We start from the raw sequence: 27554 nt of genomic DNA on the forward strand, positions 1-27554 counted from the left end.
TATAGTTATACGTTTATCAACTATTATAAAAATACATATAGAATCATTTTCATTAAATAAAATTAAAATAATACAACTATAATATAAATATATTTAAATGTTTAAGATACTTTACAATATGCATAATATATAACAGCCGTCAGAAAACAAAAATTACAGCACCATTCTATGCATAAACTACAATATTGTGGTTTTATATGTATCACAGGAAAATGTATCAATATCAAATCAAAACACTTTTATTATTCGTATTAATAATTGATTTGTAAATAATGTTATGTATCGTGTATTGTAAAATATTATTAAAATGTTTTTTCAGTAAAGCGTTTTAAACGTAAAATTTTATTAAATTATTAATTTATTTCGGGCGAAAAAAAAATAAACAAAGTTTAAACCACTTAAAGGTAAATATAATCTATTATATGCCCTTTTAAAAAGACGAATAAAAAATAATAAATAGTAACTGTGCGTGAACAAATAAATATCATATAATACTATGTTAATAAAATTAGTTATTTATTTAGTCGTTGAAATAATAACGAGTATTGCTTGTACGTCAACGGGCTTAGTGGTTTATTTTTCCATTTTATTTTCAGAATTACATTTTGTATTTGTACATCTCGCGGTGTGCGTGTACAGATGTATCGCATAAAATTTAATAATATATTATTACAAAGAACTTAGTATAATTTCCTTTTCCCAAAGTATAAAGTGTTTTGTTCGGAAGACCAAAAATCGCGATGGCAGAAGTACAGTATGTCTGTATAATGTATATACAATATTTATACAAGACAAAATAATAACAATATTAATATGAAATAAATCAACTTAACTTAATCTATAAAATATTGTGTATGTATGTGTATGACACAATCGAAACAATGTTGATGATGATAATAATGAAACTAATGAAAAAAAAAACAAATAACCGTTCTACGTTATTAAGTTATTATTTTTATTAGATTTTATGTACCTTTATACACGTGTGAATGATATGATTAAGATCCGTTCTATAAATAGCTGTTTCGTATTTAAATTTAATTACTACAGTGTTTGTCGTTGGGTTCAGATGTGGACACCAAATATTTGAGTTTTTAAATTATCGTCATATTATACAACTTTATAGCATATTAAGCCCTAAGCATCAATATTTTATCGACATATCTATCACAAAACTATAATCATTTATAATTTTGTCATACAAAATATGAACTCAGTGAAGTTAGATGTGACGTATGTTTCCAATCGATTGGCGAACAAATCAAACAAATCAGATAAAATATATTATATTCATGCGAAACACTCCACACTCATCATGAATCCCACTGGGTAATCGTAATAATATTATAATGTATAGTAACGAATAACGATTATGATGAACAATCGTTGATATCCCCGTGATGATAAATGAAAATGTTGTTAAAAAACATGGCAACAAAATACAGTCTGACCAAAAATTATGCAAACGTATTATAAAATGTATTAGGAATTTAGGATATTCCAAAAATGTTGGTATTTTAAGATTGTCAAAAATAACTAGACTGCAGCATAAGACTATAAGAGTGCCTAATTCATGTAGGCAATTGCATAATTTCGTAATCATTATAAACATTGCTAATAACGTTAATACATTTTAAAAAATGATAGAAGTTACGTTTTAAATACCTATATACCTATATTAGTGCACACTACTCTTAATTCATCATATTTTAAAACAAATAATATTTAGTTCATCGATAAAACTATTCAGTTAAACTTTTGACTTGTGGAAAATTGTGAATTGTGAGAAATTTGTTCAAATCTTCATTTTGTAATATAAAAAATCCAAGTATTCATATTGTACATTTAATTGATTATTAAACATTCCCTAAGCCTTCACTGAAAGGTAAAAATGTTGACCCACTTTAACATTTTTCCAATGGCAGAGTTCTCATTGTTAGGTCAGTTTAACACGTTGCATTCATGACTACTTAAAATATATTTTTTTAAATGTCGCTAATGTTATGTAGTTTTACCAGGATATTGCATCACTTTGCAAATGACAATTATATGATTCTATAATATACATATATATGTGTATGTGTGTGAACGAGTTATAAACTGCGCCCATAACATATTTGCCACGGTCGAACGTCCGGACTAATTATTATTATTATCGCTTCTCATGGCAATAAGCGTACACGACGCCGCTGACCACCATTCTCAAGTAGCTTTTAACGCGATTGCCTTTGCAATACGATGTCAGAATTTCGTTTTAGCTCGGTGCTCCTATTGCGAGACACATGTATATATACAATACATAATTACAGCTCACCAATCGCAACTCGTAATCGTAATGATAAACAATACGTGTTATATGTTAGCTCCAATAAAATGTCTAATAGCACTTCAAATTTACATATAATAACATTTCTGACTAAAATAATTTACATAGCTAAATCTAGTCAGACACTACAAATACAAATAATATAAATCCAAACAAAAACTCAATTGTACATTTAACTTCTTTCTTAAACGAATTTTAAACCCTTATCAACTCACTTTACCTAACTTTTGACAACTGTCATCAACAAATTAATTTTAAAAAAAATGTCAACTAACTAAAGTAACATCTAACCTTTATCAATATTATTATTAAATGTAAACGAATTACTAAAAACAAAAATCAACTTAAATATTTACTATACGACAAAAAAATTAACATCACGTTAATTAAAGAAATGCATTTAACATTAAAAATCAAACGGATAAAAAAATGAATTTTAAGTTCTGATTATGAACGATTTCCCCACTCAATTATTCAATTTTTGATTTATATTCTTTATATTATTCTAAAATTTACTTATTACTTACTGTTTGTATAAATTTTAAATATATTTAATAATAAAGAAAAAAAATATTTGAGCAGAAGAAATTCACCAACAAATCAAATTCATAATTTTGAATGGTAAGATGCAATACGTTTTTTAAGAGCCTAATTTTATTTTATGTTGCACTACTAAGTTTATAAATAAAATAAATTATGTGATTGTAATAATATTATAATCACACAGTTAAACGTTCTTGTGTACAATTTTAAGTGATTTTTTTACAGTATAAAATAGCAAGCCAAGTGATAAAATAAATTGGCCTCCTTGAAATACATATTTATCTTCATGAAAAACTGAAACTTGTTCATAAAACGTAAAAGTCACTTATTATAATATTATTACCTATACGTATATTGTCCTATGGGGGGTTTAGTGCAGGCTGCAGTCAAAATATTAAGTCTCGAGAATGAAAATTACGTCGTTATTGAATACTTTTTATTATCTATATACCAATACCATTTATAGAATATGATATATTCTATAAAAAGTTTTTTAACTGTGTAAGTCAATCATCAACTACAATACGTATATATATTTACTTAACACCAAAAATATGTAATAACATTAATAAATAACAACTAATAAATAACGAACACACGGCGACGCGTGCATAGGCATTTTAAGTGCACCACAATCAGGCGTCTGTCTTCAAGGCTTTCTAAATTTAGGAAACTTTTAAATAACAGAGTTCACATTAGAAACTAATATAAGATAGTAAAAATGTTGCAAAACGCATTAAAAGTGAATATAGTTAGCAACTTTCAACCTTTCAACGAAAAACTATAATATATAGTTCCGTCTTAAGTTTCTTATGCGTTTAGTGTATGTGCCTTGTGGAATATTTTATGAGCTATTATTATTAATTATTATAATAGTAAAATAAATTCCGATAAAAATAATGATGAAAAAATTTTTTTCAATTAGGATTCCTTTACGCTTTTTGTAGTTTTTTTTCTAAAAATTACGCAATTCGTCGTTTTACGCACATCAAAGCGTATATTAATTTAATAACTTTTCGAAAAACCCTGGAATTTTGTTAGTCAAATTAAACCTTTAAAGTATATCATACAATAAACTAATATCGCTGCAATGTATATAGTACAACAACATTTTCAGCATTACATAGGTTCTATTATACTTTTGTTGCATAGTCTTTTTTTATGTTAAATCGTTATGGAGCCCAAGATTATCTGCTTTGGTTAATCGGTTGAACTACGCACAGAAATGAAAGGCGGTAGAGTGGAAGCGCATTTAATCACTTACGTTTGATAATTTATATACATATATACATTTTACTTTTTTTTTGTCTGCGAATATTGGATTTCAGTGATCGCCGTTTTATTATATTATAATAAACATTTATAATAGAGACGAGCGTTTTTTTTTTTTAAAGTTTCGCATATTAAATATTCAATAAATGTAAATAATATACAATAATATGCGAGAACGGTGCGTCGATTATTAGTGCCACATCGATAAACGTGAACAACTTAGCCCTTAAAAGGGACAACTAAATATATATTATATAATATGCATTTAAAACGTCGTGTTATTGAGTACACCCGCACAAAGATCAAGTATATATTTTTTACTATCACAGTACTATAGTTAACATTGAATGGATTATATTCTATTTGTTTTTGATGAACACCGTCAACCGAGAAATTTCAAATTCAATATTCGACTGCAGATGTTATGTTTTAATAATTAATAATATTACAGCTACATTATAATATATTTAATATGATCAATAAAAAACTAATATACTATATATATATATATATATATATCTCAACTATGCATATTTCGTTTTATTGTTTATTCACATAGACGAATAAACTAATATAATACACTTATATAACAACATCTGTATGCTTAAAATAATATCGTAGAAATAATATAAATTTAATAATATTATAGCTGTAGACATTCGATTTTCCTTACACGGACCGTTAATGATAAGGGATTTAATTTCAGTGTATCGTAGACATTAAAAAGTAATATAATACTGAAACGTTAAAATTTTAGAACTAAAATGTAGTGTATAATAATATTTAACAAGTTGTTTAGTGGGATATACAGCTACAACAGCTACTACAGTACTAACATGAATAGGCATCAACATACGCAACCATTTATATCTACACTATATAGCCGATATTTGGATGACAGTAATATGACTAGTGACTAACCATAGAATTACATATTACACCATGATGTTTCAATTACATCTGATTTTAGACGAAATCTACCATAAAAATAAAAACAAACAACAATTTTAATGAAGAGTATCATAAGGATTTTTATATCACTCAAACCATAAGCGTTGTAGATGTTGACCGATTTAATGTTAATTTAATTTTAAACACCTCGAATAATGTAAGCCGTTTTAATAACAACCAAAATTTTGAAAATACCTCTTAATAGCCTGACATATGAATGTCTTCGTCTTGTGTATTTTTATATTTTTAAAACGTGTTATTTTCGTTTAAAGACAGCGAACGAGACAGCTTCAGGAGAACAGAAAATGAAAATATTCTGGTAAATATTATATTTTATGCAAAATTGACAAATGGGAAGTATGCATATTATTAATATACTACATAAGACAAAAGTATTTTGATGAATTTTATATTTAATGTAAGATTAACAAATGGTAAATATACATTTTATAAATATATCGAAATAATTTTTTTGTTGTAAAAACAAAATAATATTATCGTTTTCTATTAAGTTCTCTCAAAACCTTTATTTTTTTCATATGTATACATATTTTTTTTTCAATTGTTTAATTTTGTTTATTTATCATTTTTTTTTTAAATAAATTGCAATAATTTTTTATTTAAATGAATAAACAAATTCGTATTATGTTAGCATTCTAATCGATCACTCCTCTGCACTTTGGTTTGTACCTAAATCCTTATTACACTCTGACCTCAAAATAAAATCGGGTGATCAAAATAATAGTCACCAAACATTACAGATATTTTTATTTTAAATTTACGACCCCATACTAAACCTCTAGTATTTCAAATTTTATCCAATACACATTCTATAAATCTCATTCACTGACTTAGGAAAAAATATCGCAGATATTTATTAATCTAAAATAATATATCACGTTAGATTTCATCATTGGTTAGCCTCCCTCTTTAAATTATTTCACAAATAAAATTGAAGTTAAAATATAATATAATATTTATCATATTTACATATTATTATGCTACCCCAACAGATATTGTAAATATTAATTTTTTTTTTTAAAAAAAAACAAAAATATACTTATTTATTTTTATAATAATATTATAGTCGACATTCATCTTCCACAATATTCACAAAAACTCATAAATAAATTAGTACTTCCAGTATACAAACGAGTAGCTATTAAATCTTCCAACCATCATTTTTAAATATGTTATACACTGCGTTTAAAATAAACACGGAGTTTTAATGAATAATGATGCAGGTGTATATTAGTTGTTATTTTAGTAATGAATATAATAACATGCCAATTACGTTAGTAATGAATAGCTGCCGTTCATTAGAATTAATCTCGACAAGTGTTGTCTTATTGAAAAATCAACAAGTACATCCGTATTATAATACTATTTCTCGCAAATGATGAAGTATCGAAATTAAATGGAAAATAAAATTTTACTTAACGAAGACGAAAAATGCACTACCAGATTAAACTCTCGGTAGTTTCTCTTGTTGGCAAACTATTTGTTTAATCAATAGGTATATAGAAGACATTTAAAAAAACTCCCTTAAAAAAAAATATTCGTGTTATACATACACTAAACGCAACTTATATATTATAACCTCATGCAACGGAAGTACACATTACTACATATATAATCTATATACTCAGTATGGAGTGCCCACCCCCATCACTTACGGCAAAATGAATTAGAAAGAAAACGTAATATAGTTAAGATAGGTATCCGAACGCTAAAGAAGAAACCGAAAGTCACTTGCGAGATCCAACTGTTGTTTACTCGTTGGCGCAACGAAGTCCTTCATTTTATAACAGTTAGGTACTCTACTAACCACTCGACACTAAAAAGAGAACCAGCGCCTTGGCGCGACACCAATGTAAACACGATAGTGTATAATGTAATACAACATTTTACCTCTTAAATTCGTTTCTTACGCGTATGTAAAACTGTTTCACCTGGCCAACGATCTCACAAGTCTTCTGCAATTTAAAATACCAAAATATCTGTATATGTACAATATCATTATAATAAGCAAACAACTACCTTACCGAAAAAATTAAATACGTTCATTTATAGTTAAACATTATAATAACAATTGCAGATAAATTTTGGATTTGTGGTGACAAGCCCGTTATCGATTACTGTGTGTGTGTGTGTGTAGTGGGGAAATCAAAATATTTAACTATATAAATTATCAGTATAATTTTTCGCATTTAATCCACCTAACCAGTATTTATTGAAAACTTATTTCCATTAATTGAGGTGTAATTTTATAGCGTTATTTTAATACACCATAGTTCAGGCTAATACTTAACACTATTAATTTGCGTGATTAATCATCTACAAAACCAATTTTCGCTTCAAAAATACTGTGGATTTTATAGTAGCGAAAAATATATTGAAATTAGCCATTAGGTCATTACACAATTTTTAAGAACGAGACGAATTTGATATGTATAGTATAAGTATGTCACACCTGCAACTTTCTTGAACTCTATACTTTTTTAACCAATATGTAACATTTTTTCTCGAAAACCTTGATTGTTATATATGTTTACGGGTAAAATGTTATAAAAAAACCTTATCGGGCATAGTCTTAAAAAACAACTAAAATGGTCGGAACAATAATTTAGAAAACGGAAAAACAAAGTTTTATAAAATGTGTTTTTGGCTTATACTATCACACGTTTGCCATTAAACCCGAGGACAGTATGCTCAACCGTTAATTTTTTTTAGAATCAATACATAAACGAAATTACCTCATTACACATTGTATTATTATGCACCGACTTGCAGCAATGCATCGAACAATTATTTAATTAATCGCGTTTAGTAATTACGTTTGGTAATTACCATGTATAATACGAATACATCATAATATTACAAATTTACATTTCCTGTACATGCCAGTTTCATATTTACGATCGAAAATATGATTTTAATATAAAATAATAATATATAATAATAATAAAAGTGTATTTAAACGGTATAATACTATTATTATGTTTTTTACTTTTTATAATATTAGACTAATCTAAATATAACATGAGTTTAAGTGTACGCCATGTATAAATCACCTTCAGTATTATACTTTATAATAAAAACTTATAAATATATTATAGTAAAACAAAAATGCGTTCAAAATTTTAGTCAAAACAGAATATAGTTGAAAAATATTTTTTTATATATTTTCATATTATATTATGAGTATTTATAGCCGATTGTTTGATTAGTAATGAATACTGTAGTCAGAAACATTTTTATTTTTCGTCAAGCTTTATTTTATTAAATTTAACAAAAATATTATTGAGACAACATCAATGTAAAGCATTCTTGAGTGAACGCAACATTTTCTGTAAATTGTAATTATTTCTAAGTAAGGATACAATCAAAATTGTGTTAATTATATTGCGTTTTGTGTACTCTTAAATATATTATCATGAATATAGTTTTGAATATTGACCATACTTAGATCGTTTTAACAGAATAATACAGAATGTTGCATAATAATTATAATCATTATTCGTTACACCCACTTTTAAAATTAATTCAAATATATATATATAATATAATATATGAGCCTATCGTATTAATGTATTATAGACTTTATAGTATTTATATAAATATATTATAACACTGACACACGTCTCATATAAACTGTGAGAACATATTTTAACATATATATATATAATATAATATATGAGCCTATCGTATTAATGTATTATAGACTTTATAGTATTTATATAAATATATTATAACACTGACACACGTCTCATATAAACTGTGAGAACATATTTTAACATATATATATATATATATATTTATTTACTGAGGTATTTATCAACATTCGTGTTAGTTGCATCACGTCGTTTAATTTAAATATATAATTTTAGGGTCGAAATCGTTAAAATCAAAAAATATATATATATAATTTGACTGTAACTTTCTGGTTTCCGGTTTTAACCACCACAGTTGATAGTATATTATTATATCTATATAGTTAACTACTCGCATTCAAACGAATTTTACCTTTTTTTTATTATTAATATTATTATAATGATATTATGATTATTGTTTTTTTTTTCACTTTTACTTCGATATACCAGTGATATTATGGCGATGTGAAACCTATTATATACTTCATTATGATACTATACTGAGCAACGTCGTTCCAAGTGTATATTATACATTATATACGCGTATATACAGAGTGAGAATAATATTGTCGCTAATCAATATATAATGACAGTAATAATATTTATTTTTCTAATAGATTATAAATAATAAAATTCCCTTTCGTTAGTCAACTGAAAAATATCTTGAATACTGGGACGGCTGTATCGGGGGACGATCAAAAAACGTTTTAAGCTTTTTTTTTATATTAATACTGTTATTATTATTATTATTATTATTATTATTTTTGTTTTTTAACTCGCGAACAGCACTCCACGCGATACCGTCGCCATCTCGTATATTAATACAGAAGTCGTTACACGGGGTTTGTAATATAGTGAATTAGGTATATGTATACAACGTAAAATCGGAAAACTTATTATTTTCATAATCTATTATTATAATGATAATAATAACAATAAATAATATTAACCAAACTACTCGTTATCTATTTATAACGTTTAACGGCACTATGAATTGCAATACATTTTTTCAATGCACTTTATTACATCATAACTTTCCTGCAGAAATAACTTCGTTTCGTTGTGTTTACCAAACATAATTTTATTTTTCGCACACTTAATATTATTATTATTATTATTAAAGACCGTCGTCTGCGACATCAATCGACTTTTGATCGAAAAGATAATAATATATTAGTTGATATTTTGTTAACACAATAATAAATCGTTTATTATATATACACGTACAATAGGTTTAATCGAGCAAACAGAAAACGGACGTGACCGGTACCATAATTCTCGGCTTGGTTTCGAGCTCACTACAGGTTAGATGAACGGTCCAACGGTTGTGGATTGTGTGTATTGCTGGATTAGAGCCCCGGAAGATAAAAGAGACGTGAAAAAATTGTATTAAACACTTGATTGACGTGGTCGATAATATTACACTCTACAGCGTATACAGGGCAATTGTGTGGCAATTTTTTATCATCAATGATATTTTTTTTAAATTAACCTATTCCACTTTTCCTTTCAAAATATATACAAAGTTATATAAACAATAAATATATTTTTATATTTTATTTCTAATACCTACTATAAACTTATATATGCACTAATAGTTATTATTACTATATAGTAAACGTATATTTAATTGATATATAACTTATAATTATAGTATAGTTATATTATGTGTATACTAAAACTAGTGGGTAATTTCTATATTCAATGTGTGTACTTATAATAAATAAAAGAGCGAAACAATATGTGTTTCGATATTTTATAATGTATCTACTATTTTAGTTATTCAAATTAGTACAATCACAGCATTTAGACATTTATTATACGAACGCAACTATTCACAATCAAGGACAATTTAAAAGCATGATCTGGAACTAGACATATCCATATAATACATACTAATAGCAATAAACCTGATTCCAGTTACTTAGATGAAATTACTATTTTTATTCAATTTTCAAGTTCAAGCTATATTTTATTTCAAAATTATACATCTAAAATAAAATATTTTACTTTACGTTGAACTATTAAAAACTATCTAAAAAAATGTGTTGCTTTAATTTATCAATTTTTAGATTCTGAACGGAGTGATGAATGTATTGATTTAACAATGATGTAACTATGTTTTTTTTTATTTATTTTTTTTTGTGTCTGTGTAAAGCATAACTAGTCAAAATAATGCTTCAATTTCAAACTTTGGGGGTGGTTTCCGATGGAAAAGTGAATATCCTTGTGCATTATAGAGGTAAAAAATAAACATTTTCCAACAGTTTTCAAAAAAATCGAGAAAAACAAAAAAAAATGACGGAAAAACGAAAATTTTTACGCAAAACCAGTTTTCGACCGAATCGATTTTTTTATATGATTGTAATTCAAAAACTAATCACTGTAAATACTTGAAATTTTCACCAAATGTTTATGTTAGTGTTATTTATAGACCACTGAAATTTTCGATTTTTATGAGAATTTTTTTTGAAGTGTCGGTAAAAAAATTTTGGATGACCAAAAAAACTTGAAAATTTAATACAAGGTTCCTTATAAGTTGTTCTTATTGTAGCTCAAAAAAATTAAAAATCGTTAGTCACAATTTTTTTTATAAGCGTTTATAGTTCAAATGTTTACGAAATTTGTCGAAAACGCGAAAATTTGAAAGTAATTTTGAAGTTGAAAAAGCATAAAATGTTTTGTGTTTATAACTAAGGATTAAAAATACAACACTAAGTTTTCCATAGGTTTTTCTTCAAGTAGCTATAGAGAAAACTCGAAGCATCATTATAGGAAAAATGTGAAGTGCGTTTGAATTTTAATTTTTAAGAAATCGCGTAACGTAAACGATAACGATTTATCCTCAAACGATTTTAAATATTTGTTATTCTTTAAAAAGTATAAGTCGTAGATACTTGAAAATTTTACCAGTTATTTAGATTGGCATTTTCTTTACATGATTTAATTTTCAAAATATTTTGAGATTTTTTGAGCTATTTATAGACAACTGAAATTTTAAATTTTTCTGAAAAATTTTTTTTGAAGTGTCTATAAAATCTTTTTGGCCCAATCAAAATATTTGAAAATTTTATACAAAGTTCCTCATATATTATTCTTATAGTGATTAAAAAATTATAAGAATACATAAGCACAATTTTTTTTTTTTATTAGCATTTGAATTTCAAATTTCGACAAAAATTCGTCAAAATCATGAATATTTGCAAATTATTTTGTAGTTCAAAATCCATAAAATTGTTTGTATTTATATCTAACGTTAAATACTCTAGACTGACAAATCATCTCCGTTCAGAATCTTTTTTCGTATACAACGGTATTAACCTATCATTGCATTCAAATTTAACCTACCCAAGTCCGAGGTCCACCCCACCTCCTAATGTACAGCAGAGCGGTACCCACTTGCCGACTTTAATAACTTTTAAATAAATAAATTTTCTAAACTTTCTACTTTCTAGTCATGAAACTGTATATCTGAAATTGTATAAATATAACGTGAAATTTAACAAGAAATAGATAAGTGCGCCACAATAAACATTATCACGCTTATGATACAATACGTGTTTCTATAACGAATTTCGCTATCATACATATTCAATGAAAAAGTTCAGTGACATGAAATTTAAACTTAAAATTATGACATTTGTTCTACACACGCGTAGAAAATACGATTAATTATCTAATGTGCTTAATAATTTTTCATACGAAGATTTAGAAAAAAAATTATTTTACTTTAATCAGTATTACCAAATTGAAAAACTTTATAAAGCTTAAAAAATAAAATAACTATAACGTAACAAATGGTCCGGGAATCTTCTATAATACTCAACCACCAATATAATACCATTGTAGTGATAAAAATATAAATTATTTTAAATTTTAGTTGAATAAATTATAAAATTATTTGTTTAATATCAAGAAGAATTCATTATAAAAATTGTCAATTATCATATTAAACTGTACTTGAACTTCAATCCAAATATTAAAATAACTAAATATAAAATTTACTAATTTTTTTGTAATTGTTTATAGATAGTTGAGTAAATATTCTCTTAGGAAAAATGTTTATTTTCATTTTTTTTTTTTTTTTTTTATGACAAATCGAGATGGACTAATCATAATTTATATAATAACTAATCGTTTTTCATTTCGTGATAAAATCTAGCATTTTTTTTTTGTATTTTTTAAAATAATTATTTTAATAATAGATTTTAATAATTATATTGTTATGTAAATTTGTGATCGCTTATTTTGAGTAAAATAAAATTGAATTAATGTTTACCATCATTATACTATTACACTATTAGACTTTCTAATAAATGAAAATAAATGTATTGTATTATTATAAAATTATATAATTATTATATATTTGACAACTATCAGAGATTTTTTTGTTGAACATAGGTCTGAACATTTATTTAAAAAATAAATTTTCATTCGTATTTCCAAAATGTTAAATTGTATTCTTTCAAGTTTTATCTATATAAAATACTCCATCTACAATATAATATTCTAATAAACAATATTGACATAAAAATATTGAAATTTGATCAAACTATATCCATGATAACTCAAAATTTCGTTTACACCAATATGTTATTTGACATCATTTAATTTTAATAAATAATATAATAATTTTTAGTAAGTACGCATGAATGCGTGACTCATGAGAAATATTTTGGATAAGAATGCGTTAAACAGCTTAATTGCATTTGAATGATTACTTGTTTAGTCTTTGAAACATTATGAACGTGTTCAATTTATTTTTGAAAAACATCACGTACCTACTGATGAAAAAAAATGGACTTAATAATAATAAGTAATATAATATATTAAGAGCACTATGCAGTATATAATGCCACTTGACGCATGTTCTAATGGCGGATTTGTTATTAAAGGTTACATTCCAATGTTGAAGTAGAAAGTTTTGATAGATAAGGAATTTTAAGTAAAAATCATTAATTGATTATACTGAAAATTCCACTAGGTTTCTTTGTGCTTACGCAAGTTTAAATCGAATTATTTTTAATTAATTTAAGCTTACAAATATATTTCTATAAATATAATATTGTATACAAACATATTAATCTTTAATTTTAAATAATTATTTAGATACAATCATAACTTTGCCAGAATATCAAATAGTTTAAAAGAAGTTTTTATAAAAACTTTATTAACAAAAAAAAAACATAGGTATTTAAACTGGTTAAGTTAATTAATTTGTTTTTTAAGTATTAATTACAAATTATAATATAACTAACATCTTTTCTTAAAAAAAAAAAATGTTGAATACACAAAGAATTAAAAGCAATTAAAAAATAACGCATATACATACATAGTATAACAAATATAATAGAATTTCATATTATCATAGAAGTATTTTCAAATTATTATGATACATAAAATTTGAAAAAAAAATGTACTTAAATTTAATAGTACTACTTATATTTGCCTATTTACTGATTTATTAAGTCATACGTAGAAAAATCGTAGAAGTACAATATTTTCTATGCTGTATACCAAACTATAAGTTACCTACTTTGAATACATTTTGTGTGCTCTATAACTATTTCAAGTTTCAACATTCGAATATCATCTATACTCTATAGTCTAAACTCTATACTATAAAATCTATTATCAATTCGTTAATCTGAAAGTACTTGGGTTTTTGTTCTATCGACTGCTATACTCACTCGCATACCATTTCTGTTGCGTATTTTCAATGTACCATTTCCAATCTACCCAATTATCGAAGACGAAAAAGACTTAAAAGAAGTTTTTATAAAAACTTTATTAACAAAAAAAAAACATAGGTATTTAAACTGGTTAAGTTAATTAATTTGTTTTTTAAGTATTAATTACAAATTATAATATAACTAACATCTTTTCTTAAAAAAAAAAAATGTTGAATACACAAAGAATTAAAAGCAATTAAAAAATAACGCATATACATACATAGTATAACAAATATAATAGAATTTCATATTATCATAGAAGTATTTTCAAATTATTATGATACATAAAATTTGAAAAAAAAATGTACTTAAATTTAATAGTACTACTTATATTTGCCTATTTACTGATTTATTAAGTCATACGTAGAAAAATCGTAGAAGTACAATATTTTCTATGCTGTATACCAAACTATAAGTTACCTACTTTGAATACATTTTGTGTGCTCTATAACTATTTCAAGTTTCAACATTCGAATATCATCTATACTCTATAGTCTAAACTCTATACTATAAAATCTATTATCAATTCGTTAATCTGAAAGTACTTGGGTTTTTGTTCTATCGACTGCTATACTCACTCGCATACCATTTCTGTTGCGTATTTTCAATGTACCATTTCCAATCTACCCAATTATCGAAGACGAATGTAAGTTAATCAGTAAATCTGCCCATGAAGTGCTTCTAAGATAATAGGTATATTCGTTTAATTTTTAAGCTTTTGCCCCGTTTTTATATAATAGTCAAACATAAAGAAATTCAAATATATTTATATTCCATATTTCAATATTTGTCTTGTGGTAAATCAATAAATATACAGTTAGTATTGCAGGGATGAGGAAACGCACTGATTCCGTTCAAGTTTAAATTCAGCCCATTGTTCACGAATGATGCACAATTTTAAAACCTTCCAACCATTGACGAACTTAAAGTTTTTAGCTTCAATCTCACTTTGCGCTTTTTGATTCGAAAAATTTAAAACCCGAGAGATTGGACGATATCAACGTAAATACACATTGTAAGTACGGCTACCAGTTTCAAAGGGTTCTTATAATATGTATAATATATATTAGTTAAGCTGGTCGACTAAAGCAAGATATCCATTTTAGTAAAATAATTTAATTTTATAAAATACTGTGAACGAGTGTTCCTGCTTAAGTTATATAGCAGTTTAAATACAAAACTGTACTCAGAACATCACCAAATTTTAATAAATACAAAATTTCCAAGTGTTTTGTTTAAAATCTATTTTTTAAAACATACGTTTTGATATTAATATTGAGCTGTATAAACATTTTGATAAAAAAATAAATACATTTTAAAAATACTATCTGAAGATTAGCATAATAATTTAAGTAGAAGATTTTATTTTGAAGACTACGTGTTTCAAATATGATCCCATAAAGGTAATAATTTAAAACATAACACAACCTAGTATGCCAGTAACATTTAATAAGCAATTAAGCAATTAATTTGATAATTTTACTTTTTACGTCTTTACGATATTAGGTAGTATAATTTTTTTAATATATATATTTTTTTGTTTTGACTGTAAGATAATATTGATTCACTAACTCTATACGTAAATTATTTAGTTCATAATTATCTGAGCCTTGATTATTGATATACCATATTTTTTTCATATTTATTTTATACACATATAGAAAAAATTACTCTATGTATTCCATCTTGTAACTGATCATCAGTGGAAAATAATAATTTATAATATTATATGCAAATAAGGTGTACGAATAAAACGATATCTGCATTATACTCAGTTATAATTCTAATGCTGGCATATCTACGTTCATATAGAAAACGACACCAAATGTATTGTAATTCACAAGCATAATAATGCGTGAGGAAAAGTAGAGAAACACCTGCTGAATTCCATGACATGCAAGATTTTATGATTTATTTTTGTAAACTACCTTCGTAGGTACTACCTTAACGCTAGTACTTGTAGTGCACTAGTGCTCATGCATTTTTTCTCTGCCTATTATTACGCAACACCGCATAAGCTATTGTATAAATTTTATACTATGCTATGCATGCGTAAATTTTAATATAAATATATATATATATATATGCGTCAAATACTCATATGTGTGAAGACGTTAATCTATTTTAACTGTATAAATAATATGATTTTAAAACATGTTCGTTAAACTTGTAATTATATTTCACAATTTACTTATGATATTTTTTAATAGAGCACATAAAATATTAACATCGGGTAACTATTTTAATGCAAACTATTATTTAGTAAAGTTTCGAATAGATTAGGATTTTCAGAATTTTGAAATTTAAATTTAATAGTTGATATTATAATACTCTAGGACATGCTGATATGTTTAAATTATGAACTTTAAGTTTCTAAGACTATTTTACAACGATGATAAATAGTAAAATTATTTTACAAATACTAGCCACTTGAAGAGATATACAACGTTGTTAATTTTATAACTTCAATATAATTTTGGATCATGATAATTTCATGCATATTTAACTTAAAGCTATTTTTATATTTAACCATAATTAATAAATGCTCTAGACACGATACTCTAAGAATATTCTTAAACACGTTTATACACTTCATTGTGCCAACAGTTCAAATGAGATAATGGTCCATCGGGACGAACCAACCAACCCTTTTTCAAATGCGTATGAATAAGTCCAAAAGATGACCTTTCGTTAAATATGTATAGATATGTATATGTGTTTAGCATTTTATTATTCTCTTTTTTTTTCTCTTCGTCAGTTATATTTTTTTAAGAACACGGACGACAAAAATATAGCTCAGCTTTGCTGGAGAACTTTAAGCATATATTGTTTACTATAAAGGTCCGGAGGGACTTAAGATTTACAACAAACGAGTTCAACCAAGTTTGACCGATGGACCGGAAATTGCATGTTCATATATTCTATATATGGTGTGGTTTAGATAGGCTTTCAGAATTAGATTCAAAAGTAGTGGATATTTATATTTTAAACAACTCGTGATATTTGGGAATTATAAAACGACAATTTTATTACTAAATGATGATTTGTTGTTAAGCACATAAGCATACAAGGAAATGGTTTCTTATGTAACTTTTTAGTCGTCCCCGACACCAAATAATCAAATACATGGTGTTTAGATTAAAGAATCTAGTGAAGGTAAACTGACTGAACTGAGTCATTATATGTTACAAAAATTATAATACACAAACATTTGTACTATTAATTTGTGAGTATAGCTTAAATAAATACAACATAGTAATAACCGTTTTAAAAATATTAAATTTTCATTTTCATTTAAATTAATATGCTAATTGGATAATAAATTTAATTATATAATAAATATAAAGTTATTTTAACTTAATTGGTTTGATTTTATTAAAACAATATTTTGTAACAATTAAACATTAATATATTGTATTTTTGTATTTTTACAATTTTAAAACTATTAAAATTAAAGAGTATTTTAATTTTAATGTAATATACAAAAGAAATCATTTTTAAATGATGAATTAAATTTTAATTTTGGTTATCATTAATCATAATTTTATATTACTTGGAGTATTTTATATTTTTTACAATAATAAATATCTCAAAATGAATTATTCTATTTTAAAAACGTTAATACTATAAGGAATAAATATTTGGTTCTATGCAGCAAATTGTTTATTTTACACAAATCCCAAATTATATACTATATAGTGACTGTTTAAAATAGATTTAAGCGTATAAATACAAATATATAATGTATTAAATATATTGGTTTTCATCATAGGTGTGCTCTTCAAGCTTAAAATTAAAAAAAAAATTATGTTCTTATAATGCATTAACAAATATTTTTCTCGTCTATACATTTTTAAATATAGCTTTATTTATATATAACATTATATTATTTTATTTTTGGTATTAAAAAAAAATATTTACAATCGTTACTTTAAATTGTACGATTAAATTTGATAACAGTTATTTTGTGGGGTTGTAAATTTAAAAATAAAATGTATGAAAATAATGCTGAGTATAAAACAAAAATAGCATGTAAATATTTTATACTTTAAACTGCGCATATTATATCGCATGACAAATGACGATGCGATGTTAAATTATCCTCAAGGGACAAATGTATGACGTTTTATGTTTTACATTTCATACGATTTGAAAATCAGTAAAATTAGCTATATATGGAGAATTATTGATAAGAGAAATTTGTATTAAATAGTAAGTTGTGATGGATGAATTCAGATATACTCAAGTTGCAATAATTACTATCAATATAATATAATATAGGAATATTAATAAATATTGATTGTATGCCACTTGAATGGTGGAGCTTTTATTTTTTTACAAATTTAATTAAAAATACAAACTTTATGTATAAAAACTGTATAAACTGTATAAAACTTATGTATATCAGATATGTTTCGAAATAGTTGACTAAGCCAAAAAAATCTATTATAAAAAAATATCATAACTTTAAAATAATATTAATTCTTATGCTGTCTAAGAATTTGAAAAGTTATTTTTACTGATTATTTACCAAGCATTCGATAAGCAAAGTGGTTTTCAAAAAAATAAAAACACTGAATATAGAAATAAATAATTATTTAAATTTACTCACTCCTAATACAAAATGTTTGTACATTATATAATTAGAAAATTATTAATTACTACTTTAACTTATTGTAATTATTATTTATAAAAGTATAATTTAAGAAATATTTATCTCGACACTAATCAAAATTTTGATTCATGTTATTAAAGTAAAAAGTAATTCCGAAAAGATTTTAAACTTAATCGTTTTATAGTAAAATGAGAAACATTCTAATAGTTAAATGTCTGCGACATAATAAAGGAAATATTTATAATACTTTATATTTGTTAATTATTTTCATTAAGTTCATACTTTATTTTATTTTACAATACATTTTATTTTTCACTCTGTGTGAAATGCTTTTATATTTGAGTCAGTATTTAATTAATTAATTTTCTAATACAAAATAATGTAATTATTTTAATAGCAATGTATGAACATTTTTAACTTTGTGAAATACTAAACCCATAACACCCGTTTTAACATAAGTGCTGTTGATCATTTAGAACTTACTAATATACTTCCTATGCTTTGACTAGATACAGTGTAAACAATATAATATAAAAGATCAATTTTGAATAGGTTGTATCTCTTACGAATAATAAAGGAACGCGTGGTTCTATATAATATGTAGGTAATATGTACAAAGTTTGTTTAGCAGTTAATTAAAAACATTAAACAAAACAAAAGTTTTAAAATTAATATAAAAAAATATCAAGATTGGTCTATTTGTTATTTGGCAATTTTATTATTTTAAATTTTAAGAAAAAACGTACTAAATGTCATGTTTAGGTAGATTTTATATTTTAAATTAGTTTACGTTTATCTTAAATTTTATTCAAAGTCTTAGAATTTCCAAGTTTTTAGACGTGCGTTAAACTAAACAAAAAAATAAACAGCATAGACTGTAGAGTTTAGATTCGTTTTTAATTGAGTTTTCAAATATATAAATGAGAATAAAATACTTAAATACTCACTACTCAGTTTTTTAAATGCCAGCGTATCCAAATTCCAATACTTACAATATATTAAACTACCAAATTACTAATTTATTATAAAAATTAATGTCTAATTATACATTCAATACAAGTAAAACCTTAAACCATAACTTACTAGTGGAGTTTAACTAAAATATTATTATAAATTAGCTGGAATCTCTATGGATAGGTACCTAATTTTCATGTCAAGAATAAAAAATATTTGACGTAAGTAAATACTTTGTGTTGGGTCTTAGCCCAAAGACACAATTCTCCTTTAACTGAAATAATATTAACTTGTAGTAGCAAAAAGAAAATAAACATTTTCCATTTGTTATATGGAATAAAAATTAAGCTTATGAACAAAGAAAAAAAATTGGACAAGTATATTACGTCTTGGTTAGAATATTTTAGAAGAACTATTATTATTATGTTTAGAATACTATAACGTATATTAGCTACTGTCGTTTTATGTGTATATATTTATATTAATTTTATAAATATAATTTATTTATTAATTTATAACTAGTCATATTACGATAAATACCTATGTGTATAATGAATATTGTATATACTTAGTGTATATGAGAAAATAAGTACTATTTAGGTTAAGTTTAGTTTATTTTATGGCTTCATTAAAAATGTTGAATCGATTAAATTAAATTTTTCTAAATGAAATAAAATCTTATAATATTTTATATACAAACATATTTTATAAAAGACAAGGAATATGATTATATTATTATATCGTCCCTCAAGAATATTGTTTTGATATCGATAGCGTAATGTAAGTATAGTGAAAATGTAATATTATTATTTAACTAACTGCAGTATCGTCACAAACACTAGTTATTGCAATAACAATTTAATTAAAGTATCTACGCAATATTAAAAGCTTTTTGAAATAATAACAGAATACTGAACACCTTCATAACGGGGGTAATATTATACCTATAATATAATAAAATTATTATTAAATAATGCACATTTACATCGAAGACACTAAATTGCATACTCGATGCGCCGTTCTACAAATCGAATTGGTTGAAAATAAATAATTTTTTAACATTCCAATCTATATAGTATAATATATTGAAATTAAGGTATCTGTAAAAACAGAAAATTGTAATTTCAAAAAATACATTTACAAATAAATTGTAATCAAACGATATATCAACATTATGATTAAAAAAAATTACTAATGCAAAGTTTTAATCTCGGAATTAAAATATAATATTTGTTTATTATAAGTTTTTATCCAAATACCGTTTTAAAAGTATTAGGATAATATTTCAGTATCAATAACATTATAAAATATATGTGATTTATTGAGTTAAAAATAATTGTATAGTATGCTACTCCTATATAATATTATGTCCTTATTACACGAAGTGATTCATTTAAATGGATATACTCATGAGTATTAGATATTACATAACTATATATTATTACAATAAAATAATTTTCAATTTACATCAGTTTTTTATTTTTTTTACTTTGTTAAATAACAACAACATATTACGTATAAGTTCATATTTCAAAACAAAATGATATGTTTCTGAGAACTTCTCAATTCATAAAAATGTAATTTTAAAATATTAATAAATTAGTTGAAAATATTATAAATTAAGATGAGCAAAGTATTATATTTTATTGACTAATTGCAGTCACGTTTTAAAGCAGAAAAATGCTTCTATCTTCCACCCGAAGGTGGTTAAAAGCTAGAGTACATACCAGTTTTTGATAATATCTATTTTGTTTTTTTGTTTTTGTAATTTGAAAACTATTAATCATAGAAATTTTAAAATGTTTGAAGTTAGATAATTATTATTGTTTTGTATGAGTAATAATGTGTTTTAAATACTTTAACTAATTTTAACTATTTTAAGCTTATTGCACTTACTACAATTTCATTAAACTATATTTAATCTACGAAACCTAGGTATTTCTTATTGCAGGTATCTTGCTATAGTAAGTTATTTATAAAACATAATTCTACTTGCATGTTTATTTATATATGTATAAACATTATAAACTATATGACTAAAATTAATTTCCTTTTCATTTATTTTTTTCACAATTCTGTCACCTATATTTTAATGCAAAGTTTCAACATAAAACATTTTGCATTTTGTCAGTTCTATGTCAAATGAAGAATAAAACTACATTTTTCAAAACTTTTGTACATGAGTATTAAATATTATACACGCATATTTTAAACCTCAGGGTGGACCACATCACAAGAAAGTTTCTCACCCGTGAGATAAAAAAATATCAGATAATATCTGTGTGTGTGTATGTTTATAAGATACACGATGGCTATTCTAGTAGTAATATTTATTAGTTTTTTTTTTTTTTTTTTTATCTTAAATTTGATTTACATCATAACTTTACACTTCGTAGTTAAGGAATATCGATACACCCCGAACCACATAATTCTTTTAAATACAATTTACTTTTTCATATTTTCACTTATATATTTTTCGATATTTTTTTATAAAATTTAAGTTTTTATAAATTATTTCAATTGTTGTTCTGTCTCCAAATTTATTTTTGAATTAGATATATTATTTATAAAGATTTTTTTTTGTTATCGATCACCTTTAAAGTTATACTCAAATATAGGTTACATTTATGACATTTCATTATTGTCAATTGTTTTTTTCCTAACAATGTTTAATCAACGGACACATATACGAAAAATGAAACCTTAATAATAACCGTTATACCAGCTGGTGGTTTTAAAAAGTAATCAGAAGTCAAGCCATTTCTTTGGCGAAATTTCTACTGGACCTATACTCAGTGTGAAAAACTTTGAGCATTAAACGTCGACACCTTGTCGTTGAATTACGAGTAACGTACAAAATGATAATATAGGCTGTTATTTCTAAAATACGTTTTACGCGGAATCGTGGTGTTTTGACTTTAACAAAAAAATTATGTTAAGAAAAAAATAATAATTAAATCGATGTTTTCAAGGAATTTATTTTCGAACTAATTTAAAAATATTTTAATTTTTAGAATTAAAGTACCTAATTATTAACAAAGAAAATTCAGGAATTGTTATAATTTTAAAAAGTTGTAAATCCCTCATAAACAATATAATATACTAATCATCATGAAATGAAAGAAGAATTTAAATAATCATCATTAATTTAATTACAGTTCTAATTTTACTTATTTTCTATATTATTTAAAAAAAATAATAATGTTAAATCAATGAAATATTTTTTGAAAAATAAGTGGTAAAAAAATATAACTTTAATAACACGTGTCATAATAATATAATAAAAATACAACTTATATAATAATTTTATGGAAAATGAACTATTATAGGTACATAATATCATTGAAGGTTTTTATTAATATAGAAATAACCGTTTAAGGATGATATTACCTACACCATTAGATGGATAGTATAACAGTTATTATTATAATAATTATATTATTTGCGTAAGAATTAGCAGTACATGGGACACAGCTTCGACGATTCCATTCTATAACAACATCCGTATTTTGATTATATTACCTACCTTTTTGTATATTAACATTGCGTTACTTAGTTAAAAGGCTTTAATTAATGTTAATATTTTTATTGTGGTCGAAGGGTGCACGACAAAAATCGAGTAAACGCAATTACTAAAATATGTACCATTAAATTGATACGGTTAACCTACAGAACTCTCGGATTATGATACACTATTTTAATCATAAGTAAATATTTAAAACATAAAAATATATCTATATGCCTAACGTAATTCATAACATTATAATAATATTAGTTTTAGCTTACCTGTTTCATCATCGATGATAGTCACGGACGCCTCGTTGGGCGCTCCTCTGCTGCCGCTGCCGCTGTCCACGGAGGCGCGGACCGTGACGATCAGCAAACACCCGAGCGCACATATCACGGGCACAGCCGTCTTCATGTCACACGCGACCTACACGATCTTTTCCGACGAAAAGAAAATTAAAACGAATGAATTCAAAAAACAAAAAAATAATAATACTGACACGCAGCCGATCGTTTTCAAAAAAAAAAAAAAAAAATGTTAAAACATAAAAAAGAACGGACGCGAAAAGGCTCCGCTCGAGTAGTCAAGTCATCACTCCGGAGCCGCGGACACGTAGCGTATTACCGTCTGGACTTGGTGCCGGAGACGCAGTCCGCGTGACTTTTACGTCGCGAATGGTGTGCGGAACGGAAAATAGAGAAAACACTCGACGACGACAAAGACAAATGACGAAAATCGGAACCGTTTTAATCGGCGAAAATGTTTACGTATCGGACGCGAGAGGGCGACGACGGTGGTGGTTTGACGGAGCACATAAATATTATTATTATTTTATTGTAATGTATTATCGTACACACGCGCTCGTGGCGCACACATGAGAGACACGGACAACGGCAATGTGCATCGAACACCGGTCGCCAGATGACTGCCTAACCACCCAACCCGGTCGTATCCGCGGAGTGGTCGTCGTGTGTGCTCGGCGGCGTCGGCGGCGGCGACGGCAGCGGCAGCGCGCGCGGAGACTTCGTCGTCGTCCGTTGCGGCGACGGCACTCGGCGAGTGTACCATTCACCGCCACAGCCCCGACGGTGATGTACCATCGGACTAGTTGTTTTTATACCAAGGTATAGGAAATAATAATAATAATATGGTAATATTGGTAATATTAAAATATAATTTATAAGCGGCACATCACGGCGTATGTGTGCTATCAATCAAACGGAATTTGAGGGTATAATGGGGTCACCCAGATTGAAAGTTGGCAGATTCTCGACTTAAGGCTTATTAGCTTACTTATTTAGTTAACTAACATTTGTATTCAATCGAGAGACAAGGTAATATTATACGTCATTATTACATTTTAGAATTGACAAGATAACAGGATTTAAAATATTTTTTATCGAAATCTTATATTATTATTGTTACCGAGAATCAGCATATTAACCATATAAATATTATATAATATTATAATATATTTCTACGTAATATTGAATTTCTATTTGGTTTAAATTTTTTTTTTATTTTTAAAAGGGAACGATTTTAAATGTAATTTCAGTTAAATAAAATGTTATAATATTAGATTCTGTAGTAATTAAAAACAAACTATATTAACAATAATATTATCTTAATCAGCTATAGATTATATTATTTTTCCGAGTAACTGTGAAAGCACCCTCAACTTTATTTTTAACATTCCTTATATTTTGTAAGTAAAAGTATTTTCTTTTTTTATTAAAAAATTTTAAACTTGCAGTCGGGAATTTCTGACTTGAAAAAATGATGATATTCATTCCTTATTATTTTATTAATACACATAAGTATTATTTTTAAATTTTTGATAATACTACGACAAAGACTATTATAATGTTTAAGATCTGATTTTGGAATTTTAAATTATTATTAAAGGTCGTATTTTAAAATCTATTTAGATTTTTTACCATTTAAGAAGTAACATCAGGACATCGTGTTTTACATCTGGATGCTATATTAATTTTTTAAATAAGTACCACTCTATTTTACAGTTAATCAGATAATGTTTTTTTAAATGTTCATGTACCTAAATTTAAATTTCATAAAATGACTTGATTATATTAAATCTTGTATGGTACTGTTCAAAGGCTTAAATGATATGTGAGTTATGATTGTTCAAAAATTATAGTGATTACTGATTACTAATAATTATTAATTGTAAAAGTATCAGTATTTTATGATTATTATTTTATTAGTATTATAAATGATATAATTTTAAAAATTATCCGAATAATAAAAAAAATATATATTACATTTTAAATTATATGTTAAACCATTATTAAGGTCTAAGGATTATTTATCTTTAGCACCTACATTATTTTTTAGTACATTAAAACAAGTTATTAATAATAAACACATTAATATTCATTTATTACAAAGAATAATTCTTTTTAACAGTAAAACACTAATTATTTCTATTAACGTTTTTGGAAATATTTTTTTTTTTTTTAGAAAATTTAAAGTCAATACAGACTACAACTTTTTATAATAGTTCATTATGAGTTTTTACTTTTATGGGTGACTACATACATTTTTCATTTTATAGGCTGCTTTAAAAATGTATACATAATATGATGTGAAAAAAGTAAAAATAGATAAAAAAAATTTAATTTTGTATTTTAGTGACGTCAAATAATTGTGATACAACCAGCATTAATAACATAAATACTTTTTAAGGTAGATAATTAATTTTTATACGGTTAAAATAATTAATCTGAATTAACGTGGGGAGAAGTGATGATGAAATCTTTATTCTTGAAAACAATTGTACATATTACTAACTACTTTATTACTTCTATTAATTATAGCTTTACATTATATCATAATTAATAATTATAATATTATAATGTCATAATTCCATTACAAAGTATTATTGTTCCGAAATATTTCAAGGTATTCTATTATTTTTAGTCGTGTGCTTATTCCTAACTGGCCCGTTTCATTTGCAGAAAGCACTGTCAACGACGGAGTTTATTGACTGTATGAATTGTTAAACTATACGTTATTTAGAAAATTGCAGTATAGTATAAAATCTTTTATCCTCGCAATATGTAAATTGTAAATACATCACTAGAGTAATTAACAGCAAACTTATATTAGAGGAAACAAGTATACGTCTTGAAATTATACAAGTTTTGTCATACATAGTATTGTTATACATTTTGCGCGTGGCCACCGATCGTTCAGCGTCAACCGTTTTTGGTTAGTAAACTATAAACTAAATACTTAATTGTTATACTATAATAAAAAAACAAATTTAAAATTTTTAATGGTATATTTTTTCTTCTTTCGTGAACTAATATTATTATTTAACTATTTTTAACGAAATGCATGTCTTATTTATTGCTATAATTATTTGTTTATATTTTTTTAGAAAATTTTCATTTTAATAATAAAATACATTTTTTCAATTGATTTACCAATAGTTCATAACTCAACGTTCACAAAAATCATATTTAAATAAATTAACTAAAATATAATAAATCACACAAACTAATTTAATTTTTGTTATACATTTTGAATTTCCACTTGTCAATATTACTCATATATTATGAATTATGATATTATACATTATAAATATATAATATTGCATTCGTTACTAACACGAATTCAGTCAATTATCCGAAACATTTACTTTGTAGTATGGGGAATTGGGGTAATTAACTTTTCCACATTTAAATAAATTTGAAGAACTATAAGACGTTATCAAGAAATCTCAAGATAAAATATATATTCAATAATGCAAACGATTCGTTGAATTCTCAGAAAGAGATCTATTTTTAGTGACAGTTTCGAGAATAGACGCTTCGTATCTTAATCAAAGTTTAGGAATGGATAAATCATTTTATTTTACCAAAAAAATAATAAGCGTTTCTAGTTTCTATCATAAGTTATAATATTATACTATGATAATATTTTTTTTTCGTCATTCGACAGTGCTGCCAACCAGGGATGTGGACTCCGGGTCCGG

At 25.2% G+C, this 27554-nt stretch overlaps 1 protein-coding gene across 1 annotated transcript in view; it reads right to left on the reverse strand.

The window, feature by feature from the left end:
• The window catches only part of LOC114119029 (nephrin-like), a 395167-nt gene extending 370674 nt beyond the window's left edge, over positions 1 to 24493 (reverse strand). The window contains exon 1 of the mRNA XM_027980484.2: positions 23833 to 24493. Within this exon, the coding sequence (XP_027836285.2) occupies positions 23833 to 23968 (136 nt within the window). The 5' untranslated portion in view covers positions 23969 to 24493. The remainder of the gene's footprint in view (positions 1 to 23832) is intronic.
• Between the last annotated feature and the right edge of the window lie 3061 nt (positions 24494 to 27554).

Source organism: Aphis gossypii, chromosome X (assembly GCF_020184175.1).
Source record: "Aphis gossypii isolate Hap1 chromosome X, ASM2018417v2, whole genome shotgun sequence".
NCBI lineage: Eukaryota > Metazoa > Arthropoda > Insecta > Hemiptera > Aphididae > Aphis > Aphis gossypii.